This window comes from Euwallacea similis, chromosome 24, assembly GCF_039881205.1.
Source record: "Euwallacea similis isolate ESF13 chromosome 24, ESF131.1, whole genome shotgun sequence".
Taxonomy (NCBI): Eukaryota; Metazoa; Arthropoda; class Insecta; order Coleoptera; family Curculionidae; genus Euwallacea; species Euwallacea similis.
This window is the reverse complement of record NC_089632.1, coordinates 1,377,258-1,401,491: the sequence shown is the minus strand read 5'-3', so window position 1 is coordinate 1,401,491 and position 24,234 is coordinate 1,377,258. Positions and strand designations below refer to the sequence as shown.

General features: G+C 34.2%; 2 protein-coding genes across 3 annotated transcripts in view; one reads left to right on the top strand and one right to left on the bottom strand.

Annotated features, from left to right (window-relative positions):
• Window positions 1–24,234, bottom strand: part of LOC136416619 (uncharacterized) — a 170,538-nt gene that overhangs the window by 74,567 nt on the left and 71,737 nt on the right. For both annotated transcript variants that reach the window (XM_066401887.1, XM_066401888.1), the window contains exon 2: window positions 5,862–5,924. The gene's annotated coding sequence lies outside the window, so the exon portion shown is untranslated. The remainder of the gene's footprint in view (window positions 1–5,861; window positions 5,925–24,234) is intronic.
• Window positions 18,879–21,367, top strand: LOC136416743 (jerky protein homolog-like). The gene is made up of 8 exons (XM_066402074.1): window positions 18,879–19,101; window positions 19,166–19,570; window positions 19,655–19,999; window positions 20,048–20,207; window positions 20,295–20,430; window positions 20,544–20,553; window positions 20,694–20,810; window positions 21,198–21,367. The coding sequence occupies exons 1-8, from the start codon at window positions 18,879–18,881 to the stop codon at window positions 21,365–21,367; spliced, it is 1,566 nt and encodes a 521-aa protein (XP_066258171.1).

Here is a 24,234-nt window from a genome sequence, read left to right as displayed (position 1 = left end):
TAGTTTTAGTTATATGATATGACCTTGCAAGAGAATAAACTAACGTAAAAAAGAGCATAAAATAACATAAAAATCCTTCCTGGACAGTTCATTGCTTCAATGAACGCACTGACACGCAACCTGCAGACAGAAGTCATAAATTGGAATTTTTATAACTTTAATATTCAGTCGCCGACATAACAGATAGCATCAGACACGTACATTTTTCTGTTAATAAGGACATCGTCACTTGGTAGATTTGAATTTTAATAATTAATTGATTGAAATGTCGCGTTTAACGCTTCGTTTCGCCAATCACAGGCTCCACTAGCGAGTTCCTGTTATGTCTGGAGTCAGATACTGAAATGCAAATTTGGTCCCATAGGCGCCTGTACTAAGTCCATCCCTGCGTGTGGGAATGATTGCTACTTTAGAAAATAAATAGAAAAGAGACACACCCCACTTCACACTTTACGTGGTCGGGCATCAAAGAGGACCAAACTCGAAAATAATTGTTTGGTAAAATAACCAAAATAGAGTCTTGGCACGTTTTTATTATTTTATGGCCTTTGTTCTCCACCTTTTGTGATGTCACTGGAACTCACTTCGAGACGAATGCGTCTCTAATTGCTGTGTCAATTTCCCATTGTCACTCTTCCGCAGACTGTTTCGTGATAATAACTTGATTTTTACTAACTGGTTTGGTTTCAAAGGTAAAAATGAAAAACATAACATAATTTCTCGTATTGTTACATTTCAATTTTACACAATCTTTTCTATTAATTCGTCAGGTCTGGCAACTTTCCTATTTTAAATTAATAATGTATATTAAATGTTATTGTGTTCGATGCATCCTTTTGAGAGAGGTTTTGTGGAAAATGGACTGTCTATGTCTAAACATTGTAATACAAGACTTTATAAAGCCAATGGAATCATTCGAAAATTAAAAGCAATATCGGGGCGAGCTTTGGGCAGTTGGCAGGATATTTTACAATTCCCTCTAGTTTTTATACTGTTCTCAAGGGTGTGAGAGCATGAACCTAAACTTCCAAAATTAGCAGCTTTAATAAAAATATATTTTTTAATTAAAACCAACTCCTTATTTTAATTAGGGAACTAATCGATAGTGGCAACAAGGTTTTCTATTAAAAATAATCGACTAATTTTATTTAAAAGATAGATAAGCATTTTTTAAAATCGCATTACTGATAAGTTGAATCAATTGTAAGATATCCTGTCCAATGTCCAAACAACATTTTAACATCATTTTTACTTTTCAAGATATTAACCAGTCAGATTTGGTACTTACTTTTTGATTACATCCTGTATATAAAACTAAAGATACATGATTTTCCATAAAATATAGACAAAAGAAGAAATGTAAAAGTTAGAGGGAGTGGTGTGGGGCGCATTCTTAAAATTATTGCAAAATATATTCTACAAGGTGCGATAACAAGAGGGTTTTAGTCGATCACCCTGTAAGCCGGAAATCTTTTATATGCCCTAATAGAAAAAAACATTTCTTAATCGCATTTGGGTTGGGAAAATGGCTTTTAGGGGCCCCTTGACTTGTTAATATATATATATATATATAATCTTTATTTCTCAACTAAGAAATGGGCTATCGACCAATGTGGTCTTTCTGCCCGTGAAATACAACTTAAAGGTATTAAAACTAATAGAAGGGAAGAAAACAAACAATTAGACAGCCGGAAAAATGAAAAACTCACTCCATGAAGTAGTCCAGCAGGGTTTTAGAGGGGAACAGGAATCGGTGTTGTCTCGTCTGTCTTGTTAGGCAAAAGAGATTCAGTAAAGTCCAATTGTGATGGTTGTCCCTCCATTTCGCTTCTGTAGATGCGTTAGTCTTTCCGTTATTTCAGTCAGTTGTGTGCGTTCATACAGGAGTTGTTAATATATTATTTTTCACTAATGTAGTATTTTGATCCCATTATGGTTGGATCGACGCTTTTGTAATACGAGGTATCACTGAAGTAGAAAATACTTTATTCTTAAGATATAGTATGAGTCAGTACTTTGAATTGTTGAGTGTAGTCTATGAGATTGACAAAATTTGGCAGCAAAATTGGAATTAAACATTTTTTTGTTAAAGAGCCCAGGCTCATTTAAAACAATTGTTAATTTAATTTTTTTAATTCCTGCGATATATATCAAGAAGGTAGGTTGATTCACTTCATAAGATTGTCCTATGGATCAAATTCGAAAATCATTTAGGATGTGATCATACATTTTTACGATGAGAAAATTTATCTTTGAAAAAAGTAATCGCTTATTAGAAGAGATGTGGCATTCATTTTAATTATCTAACGTAAACATAGAGCAAATCCGAATCACAAAAAACAAGTTTGGAATTATAACATCACGCAAAAAAGCATTTGCACGGGCGATTGGACATGTTAGGAATGTGATGATGGCATGATCATTCCAATAGAATAGACAGACGATTTTGGATAAAAGCTCTTTCCTTCCTACTTGAACGCTCATAAAATTTTGCGGAAATACAGGTCGCCCTTTTCTAACATCTCCAATCATCCATACAAATATTTCCTTGTTTAAAATTTCCTAAGGCTACTTAACCACAGAAGGTATTCGACAATGATACCATGGATATACTGGACGCTTCTCCAACCGATAGAACCATTTTAGGTAAATCTCCAAAATGGCAGAACTGCAAAATGTCTGTTGTTTCCACGTTCATTTTTCAGTCATCCTTTTTAGACTATACCCATAAGTGCATATCTCTTCTATCTTCTTGCATATCTTCTATGAGGTGTGTGTACTTACTTTGTACTACATGCACATCACATATGCTTGATGAAACGTGTAAAACGTGTCATTACTGACCTGTTATTCAACTGTTTTATAGAAAAGGAGAAAAAGCTTATTTCAGAGGTATTCAACACCCACAGCAGTGGGGTCTTTTAAAGACAATAGTGGAAAATAATTCTATACTACTGACTAAGGTTGTGAAGACCATCACTATGACCATAACGTCAAGTTTAAATCCCGAAATGGTCAGCGCGGACGGGCCTAAGACGTGAGGGTCACAAGTATTTCGCAACTGCGTGGTATGTACATTTTTTCCACTATTAGATTTGATAAAGTTACAACAGTTACCTAAATTAAACCTAAATTAAATTGGCAAAGAGATAACACGTCTTGAATCGTAACATGAATGATTTCGCTTCTTTTAACATAATTTCCATGATAACGAGAAATAAAACAACAATGGGAATGAATGGGGATGAATGATGACGATGATGCAGCCAATTTGCTCGTTAGATAAATAATGGATCATATACATCTATCAACTAACCTGAACTAACCTATTATTAAAGTGATTTATAACAGAAACAAAACGTGTATCTGCTTCACAGGCATTCAATACACTTTAGGTACATTGGTGAACAGAAATGTATTTTTATTGCATCTAGTCTTATTTCCTCTTTTTAATACCGAAAACTTATTTATTATCAAACTCTTTTATTTTTATTAATAGTCAAAATAGGAATGCATCTACAACTAAACTACTTCTGATGATGTGCCTAGTGGCCTTAACTGAACTGGAAAATATTACATTTATAGTCACTTGATCTTGATACCGCGGATCATATGCGAACAAAGTCGCTCTCCATTTCGGCCTATCCACCTCACAATTTAAAGTATCTGTCAGTTTGTCTAACACTCCTCCAATGATAAAACGAAATTCACCATTCACATATTTTTTTATCAAAACACGAAAATGTCGTTAAAACGTGTAAAGCATTTCAAGAAGGGTTATCAGGTTGTAGGATTTGTTCTTTCATGCATTAGTTGAATGGTCTCTGGTATGTCAAAAGAGCGCCATTGTCTTTTTGGTACTTTGGAGATTATCGGATTAACTTTTTTGGCCGGCTGTGAAAGGCGTTGCTGAACCCAAAATGTCGTTGCTTAAATTTTTTATATTAGATTTCCTAGAACCTTACGGATAATACGGTATTCGATACCGACACACAACAGAGAATAAGTCCCTTCAGGTATAAACTAATGAAATATTTGTCGTGATGGAATTTGATGTCGTCGTTGGGTTGCTATATTAGTGCCATGTAACAGGTGTTCCATTAACAAAAGTAGAAATCGGCAATATCCCATTAAAAAAATAGCTGTAAATCACAGACTAAATCGATCGTCAGGAAGTTGTTAAATATTTTTTAGTTGTTAAAGTACCCGATAAAGGCAGCAACCAATAAAAAAAAGTATATTAATATTTCACAAAAACACATTTGCATTTGTGCAACAACGTAAGCAAATTTAAGCAATAGCTTAGCAATGACAAGTAAGGTTTTTGCTCATATTTTATATATCTGTTTCGTCGGATATTTTACCGTTTTCATAACCTCAACAGTACTTACTTTATTTGGGTCACCCTATAGCTCATTCTCAAAAGAGGTATTAGCTATGAGGGTAGTTGTTTTTACTTATCTCTTTCTCAATAACGTTTTACATAAGTTAACATAATTTGTATTTGGGCCACCCAACAATATGGGATTAAAACTAAAATTTGAACGATCACGGCACTTTTCCAAAAAATCTCATTTCAAATTTATTTTAAATTTTACGACTTTACGATTTTACTGTGTAATGATGGAGCAGGAGGTGCTAGCAGGAGCCTTATAACAAGACAACGCTAAGACATAATGAACAAAATCAAGACCAAGACGATGCAAGAACAAGGCAAAAACCAGTCCAGTCGTAAAAGCGATCTAAGACTTATCCGCACCTCCACGTCGTGACACCTGGATGCCTCCTTCCCCGGGGATCTAAGGAATCAAGTGGAGGGAGAGAGGAGTAATAGATGCGGAAGGCCGAAGGATGGGTATGCAATGGATAGAACCGCGGAATGCCTAGACGTGGGGCTGCAAAAGAAACGATCTATTGCTATATCAAAAACCAGCCCTTCAGGCCAAGTAGGATAAGAAAGGTAATAGAACCATAGACCAAATACTCAAGGATGGTTATATACAAAATCACACAACTCACATGCAAAAACAATTTTCATTGTCGAAAAAAACATTAAAACTTTTGTCGGATCTAGATATCAGAATTGGTAGAATCGCGTTACGAGAGCAGAAGAGTATAAACAAAGCGATTGAAAGGAAGAAGAGTGGCATTGCCCAGCAACTTTGAAGGATACAAATCAAGCATGGGGAGGCGGAAAGTCATTAGGAAAGCCCTTTAAATTATAAGAAGGACGAAAATAAGTAGAAGATCAAAACTACCCAAAGAAGCAATAGGCAACAATGTTTTGAAATTACATCAAATGAGGAGAGCACGGACCCACTAACAACTGACCAGTTGATCTCGCAATCCTCGTCGACTTTGACGTTATATCCTGAGTTCCAGAGTCGAAGAAGGTTCTTTCAATTTAAGATTTTTTAGTGGATAGGCATTTCTGTGAATCCCATACTACCCGGCCGCCAAAACACTAGGCCGGATGTCTTTTTGAAGATTTTCTTTTGGACAAGTGCAGTCTTGAAAGAAGATTATATTTTTTCTTTGTTTTTTTCATTATTTTTGAGCATTTACACTTTGTTTCGTTTGTAGAAAATGGTATGAATGAAAAATGAGGGTCTTCCGAATTTCAATTTACTACGGTGTAGAGCGTTTCCAAAAAAAACTATGAATGGCCCTCATGCTCAAAGAGCGCTAGAGAAAATGAAATGAAAGGCCTTTCGGCAAAAAGGAAAATATGTATATGGTATCTATAATTTTATTGGTATGTATAATATATATAATAGTTAAATATTTATATTTTTATCTGGGACATTTTGTGTAGGTAACTATACCAGTTGAATACAAATTATCAGTATCCAAAAACTTACCTGTTTAATTCATCCCAGTATAAAGGGAGATATAAAAGGGTGCTCAACGAATGAGTTCATAATCTGAAACAAAAGGAAATTGATTGTTAAACATTGTACCATAAATCGCTATCGTAATTGAGAGCCGGCGTAATAATAGAGAGTTTTCAAAAGCAGTAAGAAACCACTCCGGTTAACGTTATTTGAAAACTTTTACAGCGATAACTATAACCATAAACAGGTTGATTGTACCTAGTTCTAGTACAATGGCTGATGTGAATAATATATAGCAAAAGCTTTTACTGACTATATTCCAAACAAATGCTTACAATTTGAGCTAAATTGATTCATTTTTTATTGCATAAACAACAACTAAAAGATGGTTAAGGGGATTTCGGCATAGGAAATGAAAAGAAAATTGATCGGAGAACTGTTCCAACAATAGGAAGTTTCATCCATTCTAATGCAGAAACATAGTGGATTTGCCAAACAAATATAAGGTATGCCTATATTAATCTTGATTCTTGATATCAGGATGTACAAGTTCAGCACAAGTTCCGTATTATTTAATTATAATTAGCATGGCAAGCTAGATATCCGAAACCTAAATGCAATGGTAGATGAGCAGTTTGCAGTGTCTCATACTTAATCATTTTTCTCGAAAACAGAGTACGTTATCGGTTTTAAACCAGAGTACCTTTTTTGTGTATTTTTAAACAAGCTCTAAGAAAAACTGACCAAATTGCATTTTGTCCACGCACAAAAAAAATTATCGAAAAAATTTCTAGGCCACCCCTGTTATTTGGTTACCATAGCAACTAAAAATAATGTACTCATCAATAGTTGTTGCACCCATCGGCCACATCTTGTGTACCAACTTTCAATAAAATCACAAAAGCCCTTTGGAAAAAAATAATAGAAATATGTTTTTCCAAACTATCATAAAACGCCCTGTATCTTTTTTATTAAGCATTTTTGGACACACATTTATATGGAATTTCTGGCATAAAATGATGTAATCTACCTTCCATATCAATTTGGCACCATAATTTAGAAACACCCTGTATATTGCCCGCGCTCATGAATGTACCACACTTTCAAAAGAAAAACTTTTTCCCAATATTTATACACTAGAAGTGAGTTAAAAATGTATTAGTTATACACTGGCAAATAAAAATTTGAAGTTAAACAATACTTTGTCAAATGACTAAATCAAAACGACTTTGTCGATATTGTTTATGCTGCTTAGCGCCTTTCACATTGGGTGATGGAAGTTGTTAAACCTAGTCTTTTCTCGAGATTTTTTTGAAATTATTGATATCTTCTCAACATACCTCATCAACCTAAACTGATTACTTTTTGTATTAGGAAGTTTGCATCACAGTCAATTCTTCCCGTAGAAAACATTTTAGCACCAAAGAATTCGTACCACATCGATCACTGATGAAGCTACATTTTTACGGAACATTAATAATTTTCAGTTTTAAAATTGCGCATGTAAAATTAGTATGCACTAGGAACTATTATATAACTATATAACTAATATATTTAACTCCCACGATATTTTTATAGCATATGCACGTTGTGTGCGCATAAAATGAAAGCTAGATTTGCGATATCATGATGTTTCTCCTTCGTGAAAAAAATGCAAATCTTTATCGCTTAATTGATTTAGAATTATAAATTATAATTGTCGTTCGATGCACAAATTGCGTGTTATTTTTTATTTTTCATGTCCATTGCTCAGCAGATAATAAACGTCGCATATAGTGAACATTTGATGTTCTGGCACAGCAAAACTCAGTTAAATCTTCAGGGCAACAACTCAATTCGAAAATCCATTGTTATTTACGATGGCCAAATCAGGACTTTACAATCTTCCAAAATAACCGACGTGAGGTGTTAATGTTCCGTGAAATATGCCAGTTACATGGTCTGATGGCACGAAAAACGTTTTAATAGCCTCCGACATAATCGAGTAATTGTGATAACCCGATAATTTGCTGTCGGCCCGTCTTGCGTGCCTTCAGGGCATTTGGATTGTCTGCCTTCACATGTAGGGACAAAGAACACCTGCTGTTTGAACCAGATTTTATAATTCAGCATTGTAGAGTTTTGAGACTTGAATATGTTACAGTAATGAAATGTTTATGTCGTGAAAATTACCTATATATGGAAGGCGAGGAAATTTCGCTCAACCGGAGAGGAACCGTCAGAACTATACTTTCAGAAGAAATGTTCCCAAATTACAGAGTATCTCGAAGAAACGTGTGCGTCACAGTGTGCTATAAGTCGATCTTTCAAGTTATTCCATAAATGGAATAAGCGACATAACTAAAAGAAAAAGAGATTTTTCTCCTAAAAAAAACTTATTTTTCAACATTTTTAGTTGAAACGGTTTTCATTTGGATAAAAAAAATGACAGTGCGACATCAAGAGTGGAATTCTAGACACCTAATTGAGGTAAAGACCGATTAGCTTTTGCAATTCACAAAAATGCTGCAAATTAAACTCAAACACAAAACTCCCTTATCAAATTTTTAAATTTCATTAAATACCTCTGGATACCTTCACAATCATTCCAATTTTCTCACTTTTCAAATAGATATTTTGTTGCGGCTAGCCAGCCTTTTTCTCTGCGAGAAAATTTTTATTAACCGTTTCTCCATTCCTAATTGTTGTTAACACGCATTAGTGGTGCTCTTGGGGCTAGTACCACATGAGTTTATACATATTTATAAAAAAATATGTAAGGACATAATACGATAACAAATCCAATAATTAAAGAACGAGAATGGCTCTTTTAGTGTGAAGCCAACAAGAGAGCGCATTATGAAAAGAAAATATCGACGAAACGAAATTCCCCGATGATGCTCGAGTGAAGTGTTGAACTACTCAAGTACGGTACTATACTACTTTCAGCTTGCTTAGTCCCTCTCGTAAGTGGTACTTAGTCAATGACATCTCAAAAATAACAGATGTAAAGATCGCGAGGTGTTTTTGGATTCCTTTTCAGACGGCTGCAGTGTTTACCTTCGAGATAAATTGGAGAAATCGACTTCTGTGTGTGGCGCGCAGTCAATTTGCATTTGTACCAGTAGTCACCGTTGATGGTTGTTTTAATGACAGAAATTGTCTTGAATACGATAAGAACTCGTCTGTCATTTTACTTGAACTTTTCTGCAATCTGCATGTTGGAGTGTACGAAAAAAATTACACAATATACACTGACAATATTAAAATATCTGATAGTTTATTGTGGAAATTGGGGGCCTCCGACATTTTTCACAGTCTCAAGTAATTTGCTTCGTTCCAACAAGGTGAAAAACCATATCGGAATCGTTAGAAATATATGCAAAGACTCCCTTACCACTCCGCTCCGTGTGTTTCTTACTAACTGATTTTTTGTTGAAACAGATATTATGTTAGGAATTTTGAAAAGACGAAGATAACCAAAGAAGTCATTGACAATCCACGCACAATTTAACAGCGATAACTTGACAAAGGAGACAAAATGTCCTGATCCTAAACTCCACAAACGATCTTCATCTATTTAAACTTCGAGTCCTAGAAGTTATTATCGTCCACTGGGAACAGTTCGAAATCTCATTTGTCAGTACCGCAGTGTAATGACCGAACCGAGAACCAAATTTACACCTGCAAAAATCGAAATGTAGCGTCTCTCTACAGAAACCAATTAACCGACTTCAGTCAGCTGAAGCTTTCTACCACCAGTGGATCACCCGATTCGAAATACCTCTACGAATCATTGCAGGCCAGGTCCGACAGTTTGAAAGCTCACATTTCCAATCATTTTCAGTCACCATGGACATATGTATGTACACCGATTATGGCCGTTCCCTTACTTGGATGGACGGAACTGCTACCAACCAACCTCTTGGGATTGTAAAGCGTTATCAGTGATGAAGCCCAAGCGCCATACTTCGAAATCATTAGAAGCAATCAATTTATCTTCATGGAAAATTTTTCGCCTAATCGCTATCAATCATCATCACTCACAATCACTATTACCATCCAGTCGACGTCAATTTCACGTCATATGTCGCAAGCTCGAGGAGAAAATGAACCTGTCAAAGTTATTAAGGGATTCCAACCACGCAAAGGCCTAGATTTTCATACATCTTAATTTGGAAAAATATAGCAATCTATTTTTAAAAAATGACGCAATAGGAAGGGCAACTTCAGCCCCCATATGAGAGCCCTTATGGATGGTGACTGCATTCTCGCGAAAGTACTTTACAATCAATTGAAATGAAAGAGCTATGAATGTGCCAGCCTCAAACAGACACCTCAAAAGATTCCTCCAAACACAGCCAGTTGAGATTCCCAGATCCTCAGTAGAAATAGGACAGATTCTCAACAGAAGTAATAACTGATCTTCATTCACCAGGGACTGCGTCCAGAGGGGAATGTGAGTAATTTGATGCTCGTGTCGTTAATGGCTTACGGTTCATGTTAGGTTTGCTACGATTTAACGTATAAAAATAGCCTATAAAGAGGAACTAGAGGCAATACGTATTATTTACCGTAAGTTTGAACAAGTTTTTGAATAACATGTCTAACCTTAACGTGGCTTTAAGTTGTCATGGGAACCTCACTATAAAATCCTGTATATTAGGCCTTAAAGCTTTTTTCCTTGAACCGACTATAAAGGCGTTTCGTTAATGTATTTGAAATCTTATGGACCCCCACTAATACATTTTTATTAATGCATAATTTTGAGCGTGTGGTGATTGGTTGGATGTGGCGAATGGACTGTGGGAATGGATGTGGCCGTGACTACTTGTATTGAATCAATGGCAATATCTGTGCTTGACCCAGAGGTGTCACATAAGGTGACCCAGAAACATTGGTATCACTGAACAAGATACTGGAGGAAAAGAAACAGAGCGATAGAGCTAAGCGTGCTTTATGCAAAAAATATCTACTTTCATTTTACAAAGTGTATATTGTGCATTTTTTAATTTTTAGAGTCATATTTACAAAAAAGCTAGAATTATTTTAAATTTCACTGGCTATAATGCATTTCAAATTAGCATCATATTATGGTTCGAATTTAACCTTCCCTTATTAAAACAGAGATATTATTAAAGCAGTGACAACCTTATATTACGGCATACATATATACGATGGGTATGGAGTCTGGTATATTGGTACTGTTATTTATACAATTTTAATAAATGTCGATGATTATGATGGTTATTGTTGATCGATTGGCGCCTCCTAAGCATGTCAACAGGCTTAATATTATGGACTTAACAATTACCGTTACATCGACAAACTTCTGCTTAGGCAAGCGAAAGTTCCGGTTTGTTGTCTTTACTTCAAGAGTTCTTTTAAGCATTTGACGCTAATTCACTTTGTTCATCGCAATTATAGAGGCAATATGTCGTTGCAATAGAGGCAATGATGGATAATCCATGTTAGCCATGATACCTGATAATTATAAGCAGTTCCGTCTCGTAACATTCAATATCTCAACGAGTGTGGAATTTTTAATTAGGAGTCTAATAGTACTTAGTTTTACGGCGTGTCCCAATGATTGTTGAAATTAGAGACATGAGGTTTTTATAACCCTATGCTTGATTTTTTGCGTCCCCCTGTGTTTCATTTATCCAAATATCCAAAATATCGAGAAAGTAAAAAGACTTTGGTGGAGTTTTTGCCGTAGAATTCAGTGGCGAATATGGTTTTTTTCTTCACCATGTGGTTTAACTGAAATTAACTAAAATTTGGATTTATTTAATTTAAACACTTTATATGTTATTAGATATTCTGAATTCGTTTAGTCAATAGCTTTAAAAAAGCGGCAAAAGAAATTTCTTTGGAGAAATTTAAAAACCGTTCATTTTTTCGTTTCATAATAATCATACACTGAATTGCGAAAACCATAAGTGTCTAATTTCGATAACAACTAAGATATCCGTAAAACCATCGAATTAGAGGCATCTTGTATATGATGAAATGTACATACCAATAAGGGAAAACACAATATAGCCTGTAATCGCTTTTAGTAACGATTGAAACCTAGTCAGTATTGAAAAAATCCAGAACCTATTTATTACAAATATACAAGAAGTTTTATTAGTTATGGTGGAAAAAAATTTATTGGAATTCCTGAGAATATCAGTTGATATTTTGTACGAATTAGATATTTGATGATATAAAAGCAGAGAGTTTTCTTTTGTATGAAACTCTTCATTCGAATTAATCAGGAAGGAAATTGAATGTCTTTGAAGTAGTCTCTCAACATTTCATAGATCCTCAATTTTTTAATTATTTTTAGCATAGTCCTTCATGACTGAAGCATTACTTTATAGTGAAGAATTAAGCGCCTCTTGTTCGGTAAACATTAGGGTATATATACAGGGTGTTAGTGAAATAACTTTCGTAAATTTAACCAGTGGTTAAGAACATCATTTTGAATAAAAAAGTTCTTTACAAGAGGGATCGTAAATACAACAATTTCCCCGGAAAATCAAAAAAACATTTTGTGAGAATTGGCAACGTTGCATCGTATTCATTTAATTTCCATACCTACCTAAGTAACCGCATGAAGTGGGTTCCTTTGGGGCGCTTTTTCTGGGTATGGTAAGTTTTACAGTACATAATTAACAAAATGCACTAAATTCATGAAATTTACAATGCTGTGATTCTTATTTTATTATTTTGAAAAGCCATTTACCTTGAAATTATTGTCGTGTTTAATTAGCATAACATGTTATATTACACATTTTATACCACTCACATCACACTCAAAAACGCAAATTTATTATTGTTTTTGCTATATTAAATGTTCGAAATGTTCACCATTTGAGTCTATGCATGCTCTACTCCGGGTACTCCTTGTTGAACTCTTTTGAACAAGGTTTAAAATTTGTTCTTCGGCTTCAGAACCAACTTCTCGCTGTCGATCTCGTGTCTTTGATGTAAAGAAATAACACTCCCTGTATCCAGAAGATTTTGGGAAACTCGCACAAATGTTTGTCGAGCTGGAAGTTTTCTTTCTGGATAAGGATTACTGTAAATGCGTCCAGCTTCTTTAGAATTTTGTGACGCCTCTCCATAAATCAAAAGCACGTCATGGTACTTGCGTACAGAATACATTGTCACGTAGGTGCTGTTAATAAGTCGGAATAAAATCACTTAAAGCTCGCCCAAATTAACTTTGCAGATAATTTGTTGCGTGTACTGACAGAAGATGCATTCAGCCAGAATGAAATCAGACTAAAATATGAAAAGTATGGAAGGACATACAGTCCATGACAAATTTGAAAAATAAGAGTGGGTTTTGTCTTGTCCCTTCTCGATGGTCCCTAATGGGCTCCACGTTTCCATGGCGCCAGGCGTCTTTGCCCAGGACCATATGTCACATAAAATGGGATAAAGTGCAGATGACCACAGCATAACGCAGACATAACTCATGCTCTATTGAGGTAGTAAGTCAACCTGTTTACTGCGCATTCCAAGGCCTTATCGCTTCATCCGCAAAGTGGGCGAGCGATCCTCATAAGGGCCATAGAAAACAATCATAACAAAAACAAACTCCTCTTCCTCGCCCACGTTCAATGCGGCGTTGCCGCTTGCGTTTATTTTTATCTCTTAAGTTATTAATTTAGTTTTCGATTGATTTTAGCAATGTTATTGTTGAATAATTTTAAGTTTTTTTGTTACATGTCAGCCAATTAACACGTGTTAAGTACATTTTTTCACACTTTATTCAAATTTTAAAGCTTATCATAGCTTTTTGGTTACCAACTTTGACGTTTTTTTTTAAATTATTAGGTTTTCGGACCCTAATGTAAAGAACTTTTTTGTTGAAAATGATGTTCTTAATAGTCAGTTAAATTTACGAAAGTTATTTCACTAACACCCGTATATGCAATCTTTATTTCATCAGCAACAGGCTATCGACCAATTGGCCTTTCTGTCTATGTTACAATAAGTTGTATTTTACAATGTTGTCCTTGAATCTGTTTAACTCAAAGAAAGGTGTTGAAAAGCGATAAAAGAAAGTTGAACATTTTTCAGTTTGAATAATGTTCCAACAGGGTCATAGGAGGGGAGAGATATCGGGATTCTTTCGTCTGTCTTTTTAGGCAAAGGGGGTTAAGTATAGGCCAGTTGATAGGGTTGTTTTTCCAATTAGTTTGTAATTGCAGTAATCTTTCCGTAATTTTAGTCATTTGTGTCCTTTCGTACAAGAGTTCGTTGGATGAGATGTGTAGGAGGTTTTAAGGGAGTCTGATCTTTGTTATTAGTCTTAGTGCAGTTTGTTCTGTTATTCGTCTGTGTTTTTTTGTCTTGACAAAGGCATTTGCCCTCAGCATGTGTCCCCAAAGTCTAGTAATGGTCTGCAGGTCGATTTCTATATGTTAGTAGTGGTTTTGGCACTCATTTCTTTGTCTTGCTACGTAAGTGCCTTGAAGTGTTTTATCCTTTTAATGATTTCCGTTTTTTACATCTTGCATGTGTTTTGTAAATTTTAGTTTTTTATCTAGTATTACTCCTAGGTATTTTACGTCTTGTTTTGGTACCCATATGTGACCATCTAATATAATTATAGGGGAGTTTTCTTTAATTTAGTGATGTGTTAGTAATAGTTGGTTTTTCATAGCATTTGGTGTTAGTCTCCATTTGTAGTCATTGTAGTTATTGTCATTATATTGTCTGTAAATGTCTGCAACTTTTCAACGGCTTTAGCCATAGTTTGTCATTTACAATAAGCGCAGGGTTGTCTGCGAATTTGTCAATGTGCATTTTATCTTCTAGGTTGTTGTTTAAATGTCATGGCAGTATATATTGTAGTGGATTGGAGATAGTGGCGATCCCTGCGGTAATCCTTGTTCAGGGATGAAAGGGAAGGAGAAGGTGTTGTCAGTACGTACTTCCAGTTGTCTGTTGTCCAGTAGATTTCTAATCATTTGGAGTAGATATTTTGGTGTTTTGAGTTTGTGTAGTTTGTACAGTAGTCCCCTATACCAGACACTGTCAAAGGCCCTGCTTATGTCCAGGAACAGACCCGCTGATTTATTGTCCATGATATGTGTTGTTTGTATATTATCAGTTAGGATAAAAAGTGGATGTATTGCCAAATGTTCCGGCTTGAATCCAAATTGGTAGACCGGTATGTGTTGTTCAATCAGTTTTTGAAGTCCGTCCTTTATGATGTGTTCGAATACTTAACTTAATACTGGTGGCAATGTAATAGGTCTGTAACTCTGTGTCTGTGTATTGTCTAGTCCGCTTTTAGGAATTAGTATTATTATTCCTCTCTTCCATGTCTTTGGAATTGTGTTGGTCCCATTACAGTTGCTGAGTAATTTTAGTACGCGTTCATGGGTTTGTAGGGTCAGGTTTTTCAGTATTTTACTTTTGATATTATTTTTGTCAGGTGTTGTGTTTTAAATGTGGGCAAGTGCCTCATCGTATTCCACTTCGGCAAGGTAGGCGTTAAATTTTGTTTTCATTTTGGAAGATTTACCTAACGATCTACAAGAATACATGTAATAGGATGTAGCACAAAAGTGACGACATTTCACTAAAATTGGTCCCATCTTTGACATTATATTGTCTCTAAAAGAATAACATGCGCCGACACATTCCGGTCATACAAGATGCCTAAAAAAAAAATGGGCGAAGCTATAATACAGTTGTTTATGTATGGATTTTGATGAACTAAAAACTAAATAAAGTGGTATTTTTCAGACTACTAAGTAACGTCAAACATGATTTTTTAAACTCACTTAAATCTAAGACATGAGAGGTCATTTCCTTCGATTTCGTCACCATCTATTAGGGTCTCATTTGCTAAAGCGTGGAATAAAAACTATAAAAAAACAGGTTACATGTAATTATTCTAGATCGTTGGGCTAATTTAATATTAATTTTGTTCTACATCTAAGCTTTCGTTGGTGATCCTGTAGTTTGATGCGATTCATTCTATGGCGCGATTGCCAAAACCCTAATAGAACCATCCCTAAAATGCGTCCTATCGCTGACCATTTCTTATTTGTATCTCTCCACAGTTTTTATCTGATCCAAACTTTTCACCATTCATCTGGTAGTTAGTCGTCAGTAAAAGTGAGATTCTCCAAAATTAAGACATTGTTATTTGTTCTTGTCTAACTTTAACGATTAACGAAAGGACAATATAAGGAAAACAATCAAGCCAACTTTCTTCAATTCAAAAATATTATTAGCAAGCACCTACCTATTTTTTGATTTAAGGAAACCAATACTGTACGACTAAAATTTTAACGCTGTATCTTCATAACTATGCTGCCAATGATCGTTGTTCATATGAACTTTGGCAACAACAATGGCAGCATCCAGAAGTTTGTAAAAATACTTTTGAATCGCCCTATATATTGCATTTACTTCGTATTTGCAAAATGGAAAACCATGGAATCTTAATCTTTCCTCGACTGATTTTCCTTTTATACATATTGAGAAAATAGACGAAAAAAGCTTAAAGTGAAATTTTTAAGAACTACTCGTACCTGAACAACCCGAACACGAACTACCAATCGTAAATATAAAATCAATTCGGTTATTATATACATAATTCACGTAAAGGCAACAATGAAAGATGCCATTAATTCTATCCTTACAAAGTAAATGAAGCATTTTCAAGTTGGTCGAGCAAATCGAGATATTAAATCATATTATTAAACAGAAACTGCTTTCACTAGACTATATCTGTCACTTAAAACAAAGTTATATTTCACGCTTCTTTGAGCAGCCCCGTTTTAGTGATTAATTATTGATTAATCATTCTTATCTGCGAGTGTCAAAATAGAAAATAATAGGCGTCAATCAACTTTACATCTTCATTATAAGGATATCAATAATCAGAGGAACGTTTTAAGTAGCACAGACTCCTGTTTTCCTATAACCAGTTACTGAAGCGTTTAGAAATGATTTTTTTAAGGAAAAGGTTATCGACTTTTATCCAATTTAATCCTGTCTCTTAGACGTTCATTTCTGATAATACATTAATGATTTAATAATTGAAATCGCACACATTCAGAATTAGGAATACCGATAAGATTAGCACACGTTGCCTTCTTGAAGTTACAGATTACAGTACTAGTAATCGTAACTGACCCTAAATGAAAAAAATATGTTCAACGAAGAGGAATATCTGGAAAAGCAGGTTCAATCTGCAAAATTTTGCATTGAAAATCTTCTTCGATTCACATGCGAAGTCACCAGTCTGCGATGATTAATGAAAGCCTGTTAAGCTCCTTTCGCGGGTTTATCTGTTGGATGGTAGTTATACATGGACCACCAGCATGGAATCTGTGACAGCACTTTACATCAGCAAATAAATAAACATTAAAATTTGCAAAAGGTATAATATTTTGTTTGCGAAGTTCGTGATAAGGTTGAGTACTTTAATGTGTCAGATATCCGTTGATCATACGTGAAGAGACTAATAAGGAGAGATGTTTAAAAAATTTATTTCTGTTCCGCAATAATTGCTTTTGAGGTAGCTAAAAATAGAGATCATAGTTATCTTCGAAAGTGTGAGTATTTTTGTCACTAGTTGAAGGCAGTACATCATAAACATCTTTATTTTCAAAAAACAAAAACATATTCTTAAAATGCAAAGAAACATTGAGGATTGAAGGGAAAAGAAAGGGGGATGGTCTTATTTGTCTTGTAAGGTAAAGCGGGTCCAGAATGATTCAGTTGTGATCATTGCCTCTCCATTTCACCTGAATTATTTATAATTTTTCAATAATTTTTGTCATGTGTGTACATTTGTACAATAATTGGTTTAGTGCCTTATCTTTGTAATTAGTCTTACAATTAGTTACATCAATCTGTTCTGTTGTTTACGTGTATTGTGTAATTTTTTTCCATGACATTTATCTTTAATATGTACCCGTAGTTTGTGTGGCTTGCAATTGGACTTTTTTTTAAATTTTTATTTCAGAGTTTGTACTGAATTCGTTATCTTTTTGTCCTTATAATAATATCTATTCTCATATTTTGAATGTGTTTAGTGAATTTAAATTTTTTTCTATTGTTACTTCCAAGTATTTACCTCGTTGTTCGATTAATTGTAAGACTGTCTGCTACCAGTGTTGAGGATTCTGCTTCAATGCTAGTGATTTAAGTGTAGATGTTGGTTTATGGTTGTATTTCGTGTTAGTGACCATTTATAGAACCATTTCATTGTGTTGCTCGTTAGTGACTACAGCCGTTCTACCACTTTCTCAATCGAATCTTTTAAATATTTTCTATTACCATATTAAAAGTATAACTTACTAATACGCCCTTGTAACATTAAAAAGAACACTTCATGGCAAGCCGGCGTCGTATTAAATATAGTAAATTATTAAATTCATAGAAATTTCATAATACATTGTTTTTGAACAACAACAATAAAAATTTAGTACTCAAAGCATAATAAACGAACGGCACACCAAGCATTCCAAGTGATCGGTGACTCCACAAAAAGTATACAATTCTAGAGCAAAGGATATAATTGCAAATCAGAGCATTGGTCAAATTAGCAATTTCCATGGAAGTTATCTTGTTGGCAAAATTATCAAGAGTTTGAAAACTCGAGCCTTGAGACAATAGAAATCCCCACCATATACTTGCTGGCTTTTTGAAATATTTATAAATAATTTTTTGAAATAACTGAAATTATTTTGTTTTAAATACAGTGCTACCGCCTTAATCCGAACACACGTTAATCCGAACGGCGAAATCATGAGTTACGGTCCGAACGCTACCTCGATAATTCGAACGTTCATCAGAAAAGAGTTGGTGGTTGTCACCGCTTGAATTACGCCACCACTGTTGGTAATGTGGGACTTTCGTCGCCCCATCGGGGAGTCCCTTCGCTTTGTTTTAAGTTAAACCTTTGAATATAAAGGTCATTGTGTTTAGCGTCCCTAACGTGTACGTGCGGGTAGTAAGAGATCCGGTTTGGACTTGCTTCCCAGAAAAATATCAAAAAGAAAGCACGTAACACTCGATTAAAAAAAAAAAATTGCAATGTTAAAAGATATAGATGCCGGTGCAAGCTATTCAAGTATTACATCTAAATATGGCATCGGAAAAGCTACTGTGGCTGATATTAAAAAAAACAAAAACAAGATCCTGGCATACCTCCATGAAAACGATTTTGGACCTTCAAATAAAAAAACTTTAAAGTTCAGTTCAAATCCTAGAGTTGAAAAGGCTTCATTTACGTGGTTTATGCAGGAAAGAACAAAAGGTAAATTCTTATACATATTCCATATTTTTGATACAGGTTGTAGAAATTCCTTTTGTTTTTCTAGGTTCTCCAATTTCTGGAGAAATTCTTCGCGCGAAAGCTCAGTTTTTCTATAAAGAAATTACACAAAAAGATTATTTTAAAGCAAGTTCTGGTTGGCTTCATAAATTTAAGACTAGATTTGGTATTCGCCAATTAAGCATTTGTGGAGAATCACTATCTAGCGACTATGACGCTGTCGTGCCATTCGTGGAAAAACTTATACAATTGATAAAGGAAAAAAATTTGGTTCCACATCAAATTTATAATGCTGATGAAAGCGGACTTTTTTGGAGAGTTTTACCAAAAAAAACCTTAGCCCATTTCAAAGAAAAATCTGCCCCCGGACGAAAAGTAAACAAAGAACGAATCACTTTTATGCCTTGTTCCAATTCATCTGGATCTCACAAATTAAAGTTATTGGTTCTAAGTAAGAGTGTGAAACCCCGTGCATTTAGAAACGTTGAAGTTCCCGTTTGTTATAGAGGGCAACGGAGAGCTTGAGTAACTAAAGATATTTTTGCTGAGTGGTTTCACAATAAGTTTGTACCATCAGTTAGACGTAAAATGAAGAAACTCAACCTTAGTCCAGAAGCAATTTTAATTTTGGACAATGCACCTGGGCATCCCACTCAGTTGTCTAGCAACGATAATAACATTTTTGCACTTTTTCTTCCTCCAAATTGTACACCGTTGATACAGCCAATGGACCAACACGTTATACAAGCAATAAAATTGTTCTATCGCAAAAAGTTGCTGAAAAAAATTGTCGACTCTGATTGTGATACATCAGAATCACTGAAAAGCATAAATCTGAAGGACGTTGTTTTCTTTTTGGACGAAGCATGGAGATATGTATGTGTTAACTTAATACAAAAATCATGAAGTAAGATATTACCGCATGAAGTAAATGCTTGTGACAGTGACGAGGAAGATGAAATTCCATTAGCTAGGTTAGCTAGACAAATCACTGAGCCCAATCCCACAGAGCTGAATAACGAACTAAAAGAGATTGTGGATTTGGGAAGAAAGATTGACCAAAACTTAACTAAAGAAGAGATAAAAGAGTGGGTGGTACACGACAAGGCACTCAGCGATTAATTGATTGAGGCTGATATCATTCAAGAAATAGATGAAGATTCCTATTCTGATAGTGACTCTGACGATGTTTCGGAAATTCCACGTTTGGTGACAAGTACTGATGCAGTGTCAGCTTTTAATACTTGTATTGCTTGGGCAAAACAAAATAATGTTCCTGAACATCGAATGATTTTTCTGCAGGAACTGTTGGTTCAAGCGCAAGATGTCGCATTTAAAAATAAAAAACAGACTCAAATAACTAATTTTTTTACCAGCACGTCAAAAAAAAAATTCTTAGTTACTTTTCGTTGATATTCATTTAGGCATATGTCAGTAAGTAAATACATACAATACATATTTGATAATTTTTAAATTAAAAAAAAAATTATTTTGAGTTGTATTTGTCATATAATTTATAAACGTAATATATGTACATAAGTGCTAGTGTTAGGATTTATGTATATCTTGTTAAGATCAAATGAATACATGTCTAGAAAATATGCATTTTCATTCTGTGTTCGTTAATCCGAACCATTCGATAGTCCGAATCAGGCCTGGCAATGTGGTGTTCGGATTAAAGAGGTTGCACTGTATTAAATTTAATTAATAATCAAAATTTAAAATCTTTAGTTGTTTAGAATTGTTTTTGCCTATTTTAGATTTTCGAAAAAACGTGTAGTTGCTAACCACAAAAAAATAAAATATCTTAACGCCCGCAACAGAATAAATTGAAGAAAATCTCTCGAAAATGTCTATTAGACGTCTATTAAAACTAAAAACATAATATTTCCTTAACCAGTATAATCACTATAACATTTATAACAATTAATCGATTAACACCGATTAAACTTTATTAAATTTTTGAAAAATAATTTATATAAATGCTCAAATATGTAACATAGATTTTGTGTATGGCGTTGCAAATGACAATTCTGGAAGAGCTTTAATAGCGTAATCTCGCACCATTCACTATTTAGTCACGTGCACTAACAACTTACTCAAAGTAGAAATTTCAAAAAAGCCTACTGATAATATCAGGCTACCTTTTAGAGTAAAGACTGTAGAAGCAGAAGAAATCGTGATAGCCCTTTTCAGCCTGGTTGCTAATCATGACTTGATAACATTTGTCCCAATCGATGAACCTTAGCCCTGGCCACCTCCACCTCCAGATTTAAATACACCAGACTTTTATTTTTGGCGATACCTCGTGTCTCAGAATCTGAGAGAAAACGTTGAAATTTTCAATTGGCGGAAATAAAGCTTATTAAAATTCCCAATTTCGGCATCTTGTGAATATTCTGAAGAAATTTGCAACTTGCTTGTGGATCAATACGAATAGATGTCTGCTGTGTAATTAGTGAGAGACTCTTTGAATAATTGTTGCAACATTTATAACATAAAAATTAGAATATTTTGTAATACTTTCATGAACGTTGATCATTAAAAAAAACTTGTAGTAGGCGATGAAATTTATACGTAGGGTGTTGATTATACCATTTTTTATTTATCATCAAATATCTTACTGAGCATTTATAACAAATGAATTTATCCAAGACGTGCCTCCAATATTTCAACGCCTACAGCAGGTTTTTTTAATGATCGCCTTTACTTATTATTACAAATCTACTATTCTATTATTGTTTGTTTTTTGTATGTAATATGTAAATTTCGACTATGTAAATAATGTAATCACTGAGTCAAGATGCCCACTAGATATTTTAAAATTTATTCTATAGTTTCATTAAGATATTTTATTGTTTTGGTCAATAACTATGCGTTTTTTGAAAAAATCTATGAGACAAAAACAATTTTAAGTAAATAAAGGCTTTAAATATATTATTTAGAATAAAATAATTTCGCACTTAAAACGTTATAAGAAAAACAATTCGGCTGCGAATTTCCCTCTTTTCTGATGAAAGAGAATGGTCGGAAAAATACTGTGAAATCAGTCGATTATTTTCTCGAATTGGTAGAAATAATTACAGTGTAGTTTTCAAACCCAGCCTTCGGAGGAGGTAGCTTCGAAGGACGGCACTTTCGGATATAAATTTATATAAATAACAATCGCTAATTTTGGCTGAAGTATCGCCTCCTAAAGTTCGTCGCATGCATTAAGGAACGCCCTGTGTACACACGAGTAAGATGTTTTAAAAAAAGTGGAAGTAAAAACTTCACTAACATTTGCATGACTAATTTTTGAATATTACATTATCGAATCTATTCGCACAGATTAATTTTAAGTGACATTTGAGTCACTGATGACGATTAACTGCTCATTTAAGTCGCAGACAGTAAACGTTTTGGGTACCTACTTAAACAAATGCATTAGCAAGATAAAGCCATTTTTGCTGCCCGCTGATTAACATATTCAATTAACATTTTCTCGATCTTGATAAAAGTGCAATTAAACGCTTGATTGACAAGTGTAGAAAAAGCGTTATTATGTGCCTTGGAACCACCGGTTATTATAATCATTGCATAAATAAATATGTGTAAATGCGCACGAATCGGCTGCATTGTTATTATGTATTCGATCACTTAACAATGACAATAAATTTAATGTTTCATGTTTTCAATACAAATTAATATGAAATGAAGCAAAATTAATATGCACGCATTTGAAAAGTTGCATTCCCGCTGGCGTCAAGAGCAGTGGCGCCAAGACGGCAAAATGTCGCACCTTAAATAAAAATCGAGAAAAAATGGCCACTTGTCCGAGTGTTTATGTCTCACACGACTAATTGTGGTGGCAATGTAGTGTTTCTTTGTTACAGAAACGTTAACATAAATCATTCCGCTTTATTTTACCCGCCGGACTGAAAATCCGCACCATTAGTTACCTTCAAAACCAAGTACGCGTGTCGAATTACTATTTCAATAGAAACGGATTTTTGGAAGAGGACCTGACAGTTTAATAATTGTTTTTGGGTTTGCTAAATGCCCGATTTCTGGAAACGTAATGATTTATGACTCGTGTATCTGGCGGCAAACTTCTTTACCTTTGTTAAAATAAACAAGCCACTTCAAAGTGTGTACACAAGGCCTTGAATCTTTTTCTATGGTGCATCTATTAAGATGTTAAACTAACAAGAAATTACTGCAGAGATAGGGCGATAACCAAAATTCCACTGGTGTGACTGGTAAAATACTTTTGAGTTGAAAGAAACTGCTAATGCATACAGTGGGTAAAAAAGTATTCGTACACCATGCTTTTATTAAATGGTAAATATATGTATATTTTCGTCAAATTCAATTTGCTATTACGCAGTGATAGAGGTTCTATTCCAGATAAGGATGAACGCCATGGAGATCTCGGAAACGGTAATAGATACAAAACCTCTTAAATTAAGAAACATTTGCGGAATTTAAAGCTAATTAATATATTATAATATGTGTTATAATTTGTTTTTATACCAACTAAATTCCTAATGATTACGAAGATGTCTGGAAAAAAACGAATTTTGCGGTTTTCGTTTTTTGCAAGTAACTCTTATACACTTACAGTTAGAGGAATGAAAAATTTGCATTATTAAGATACTTTTTTGAAAACTTCTTAGCAGTGTTGCTAGTTTTCTTGTTAAGTCCTTCCTTTTGGAGATAAATTGGTAAACTTTTGATTTTCACATAGGCGCAATAGCGAATATGTACATTTTTAAAATCGTCATAAAATTCCTTTTTCAGTCATATTACATTTGGTATTTATCTCAGAAACTCTATGAGTTAAAATGTTTTAATAACTATAACTGTAACCATCGCTATAAGTCAAAATCATATCCTACTTATCAAAAAATGTTTTAATGACTATTTGATAAGTCGGACATGATTTTGACTTATAGCGATGGTACACATTAAATAAATAAATGCTATGAAAACGTAAAAAATATTTTAAAGTTGTAAAACTTTAAATTTGTTTGACGTGTGTATAATTACAGCTCAAAATTTCCTGTCCAATGAATAGAAATTTGATGTATTGTTATGCTGCATATTATGTCACAGAAATTGTGTAGCCGCTGA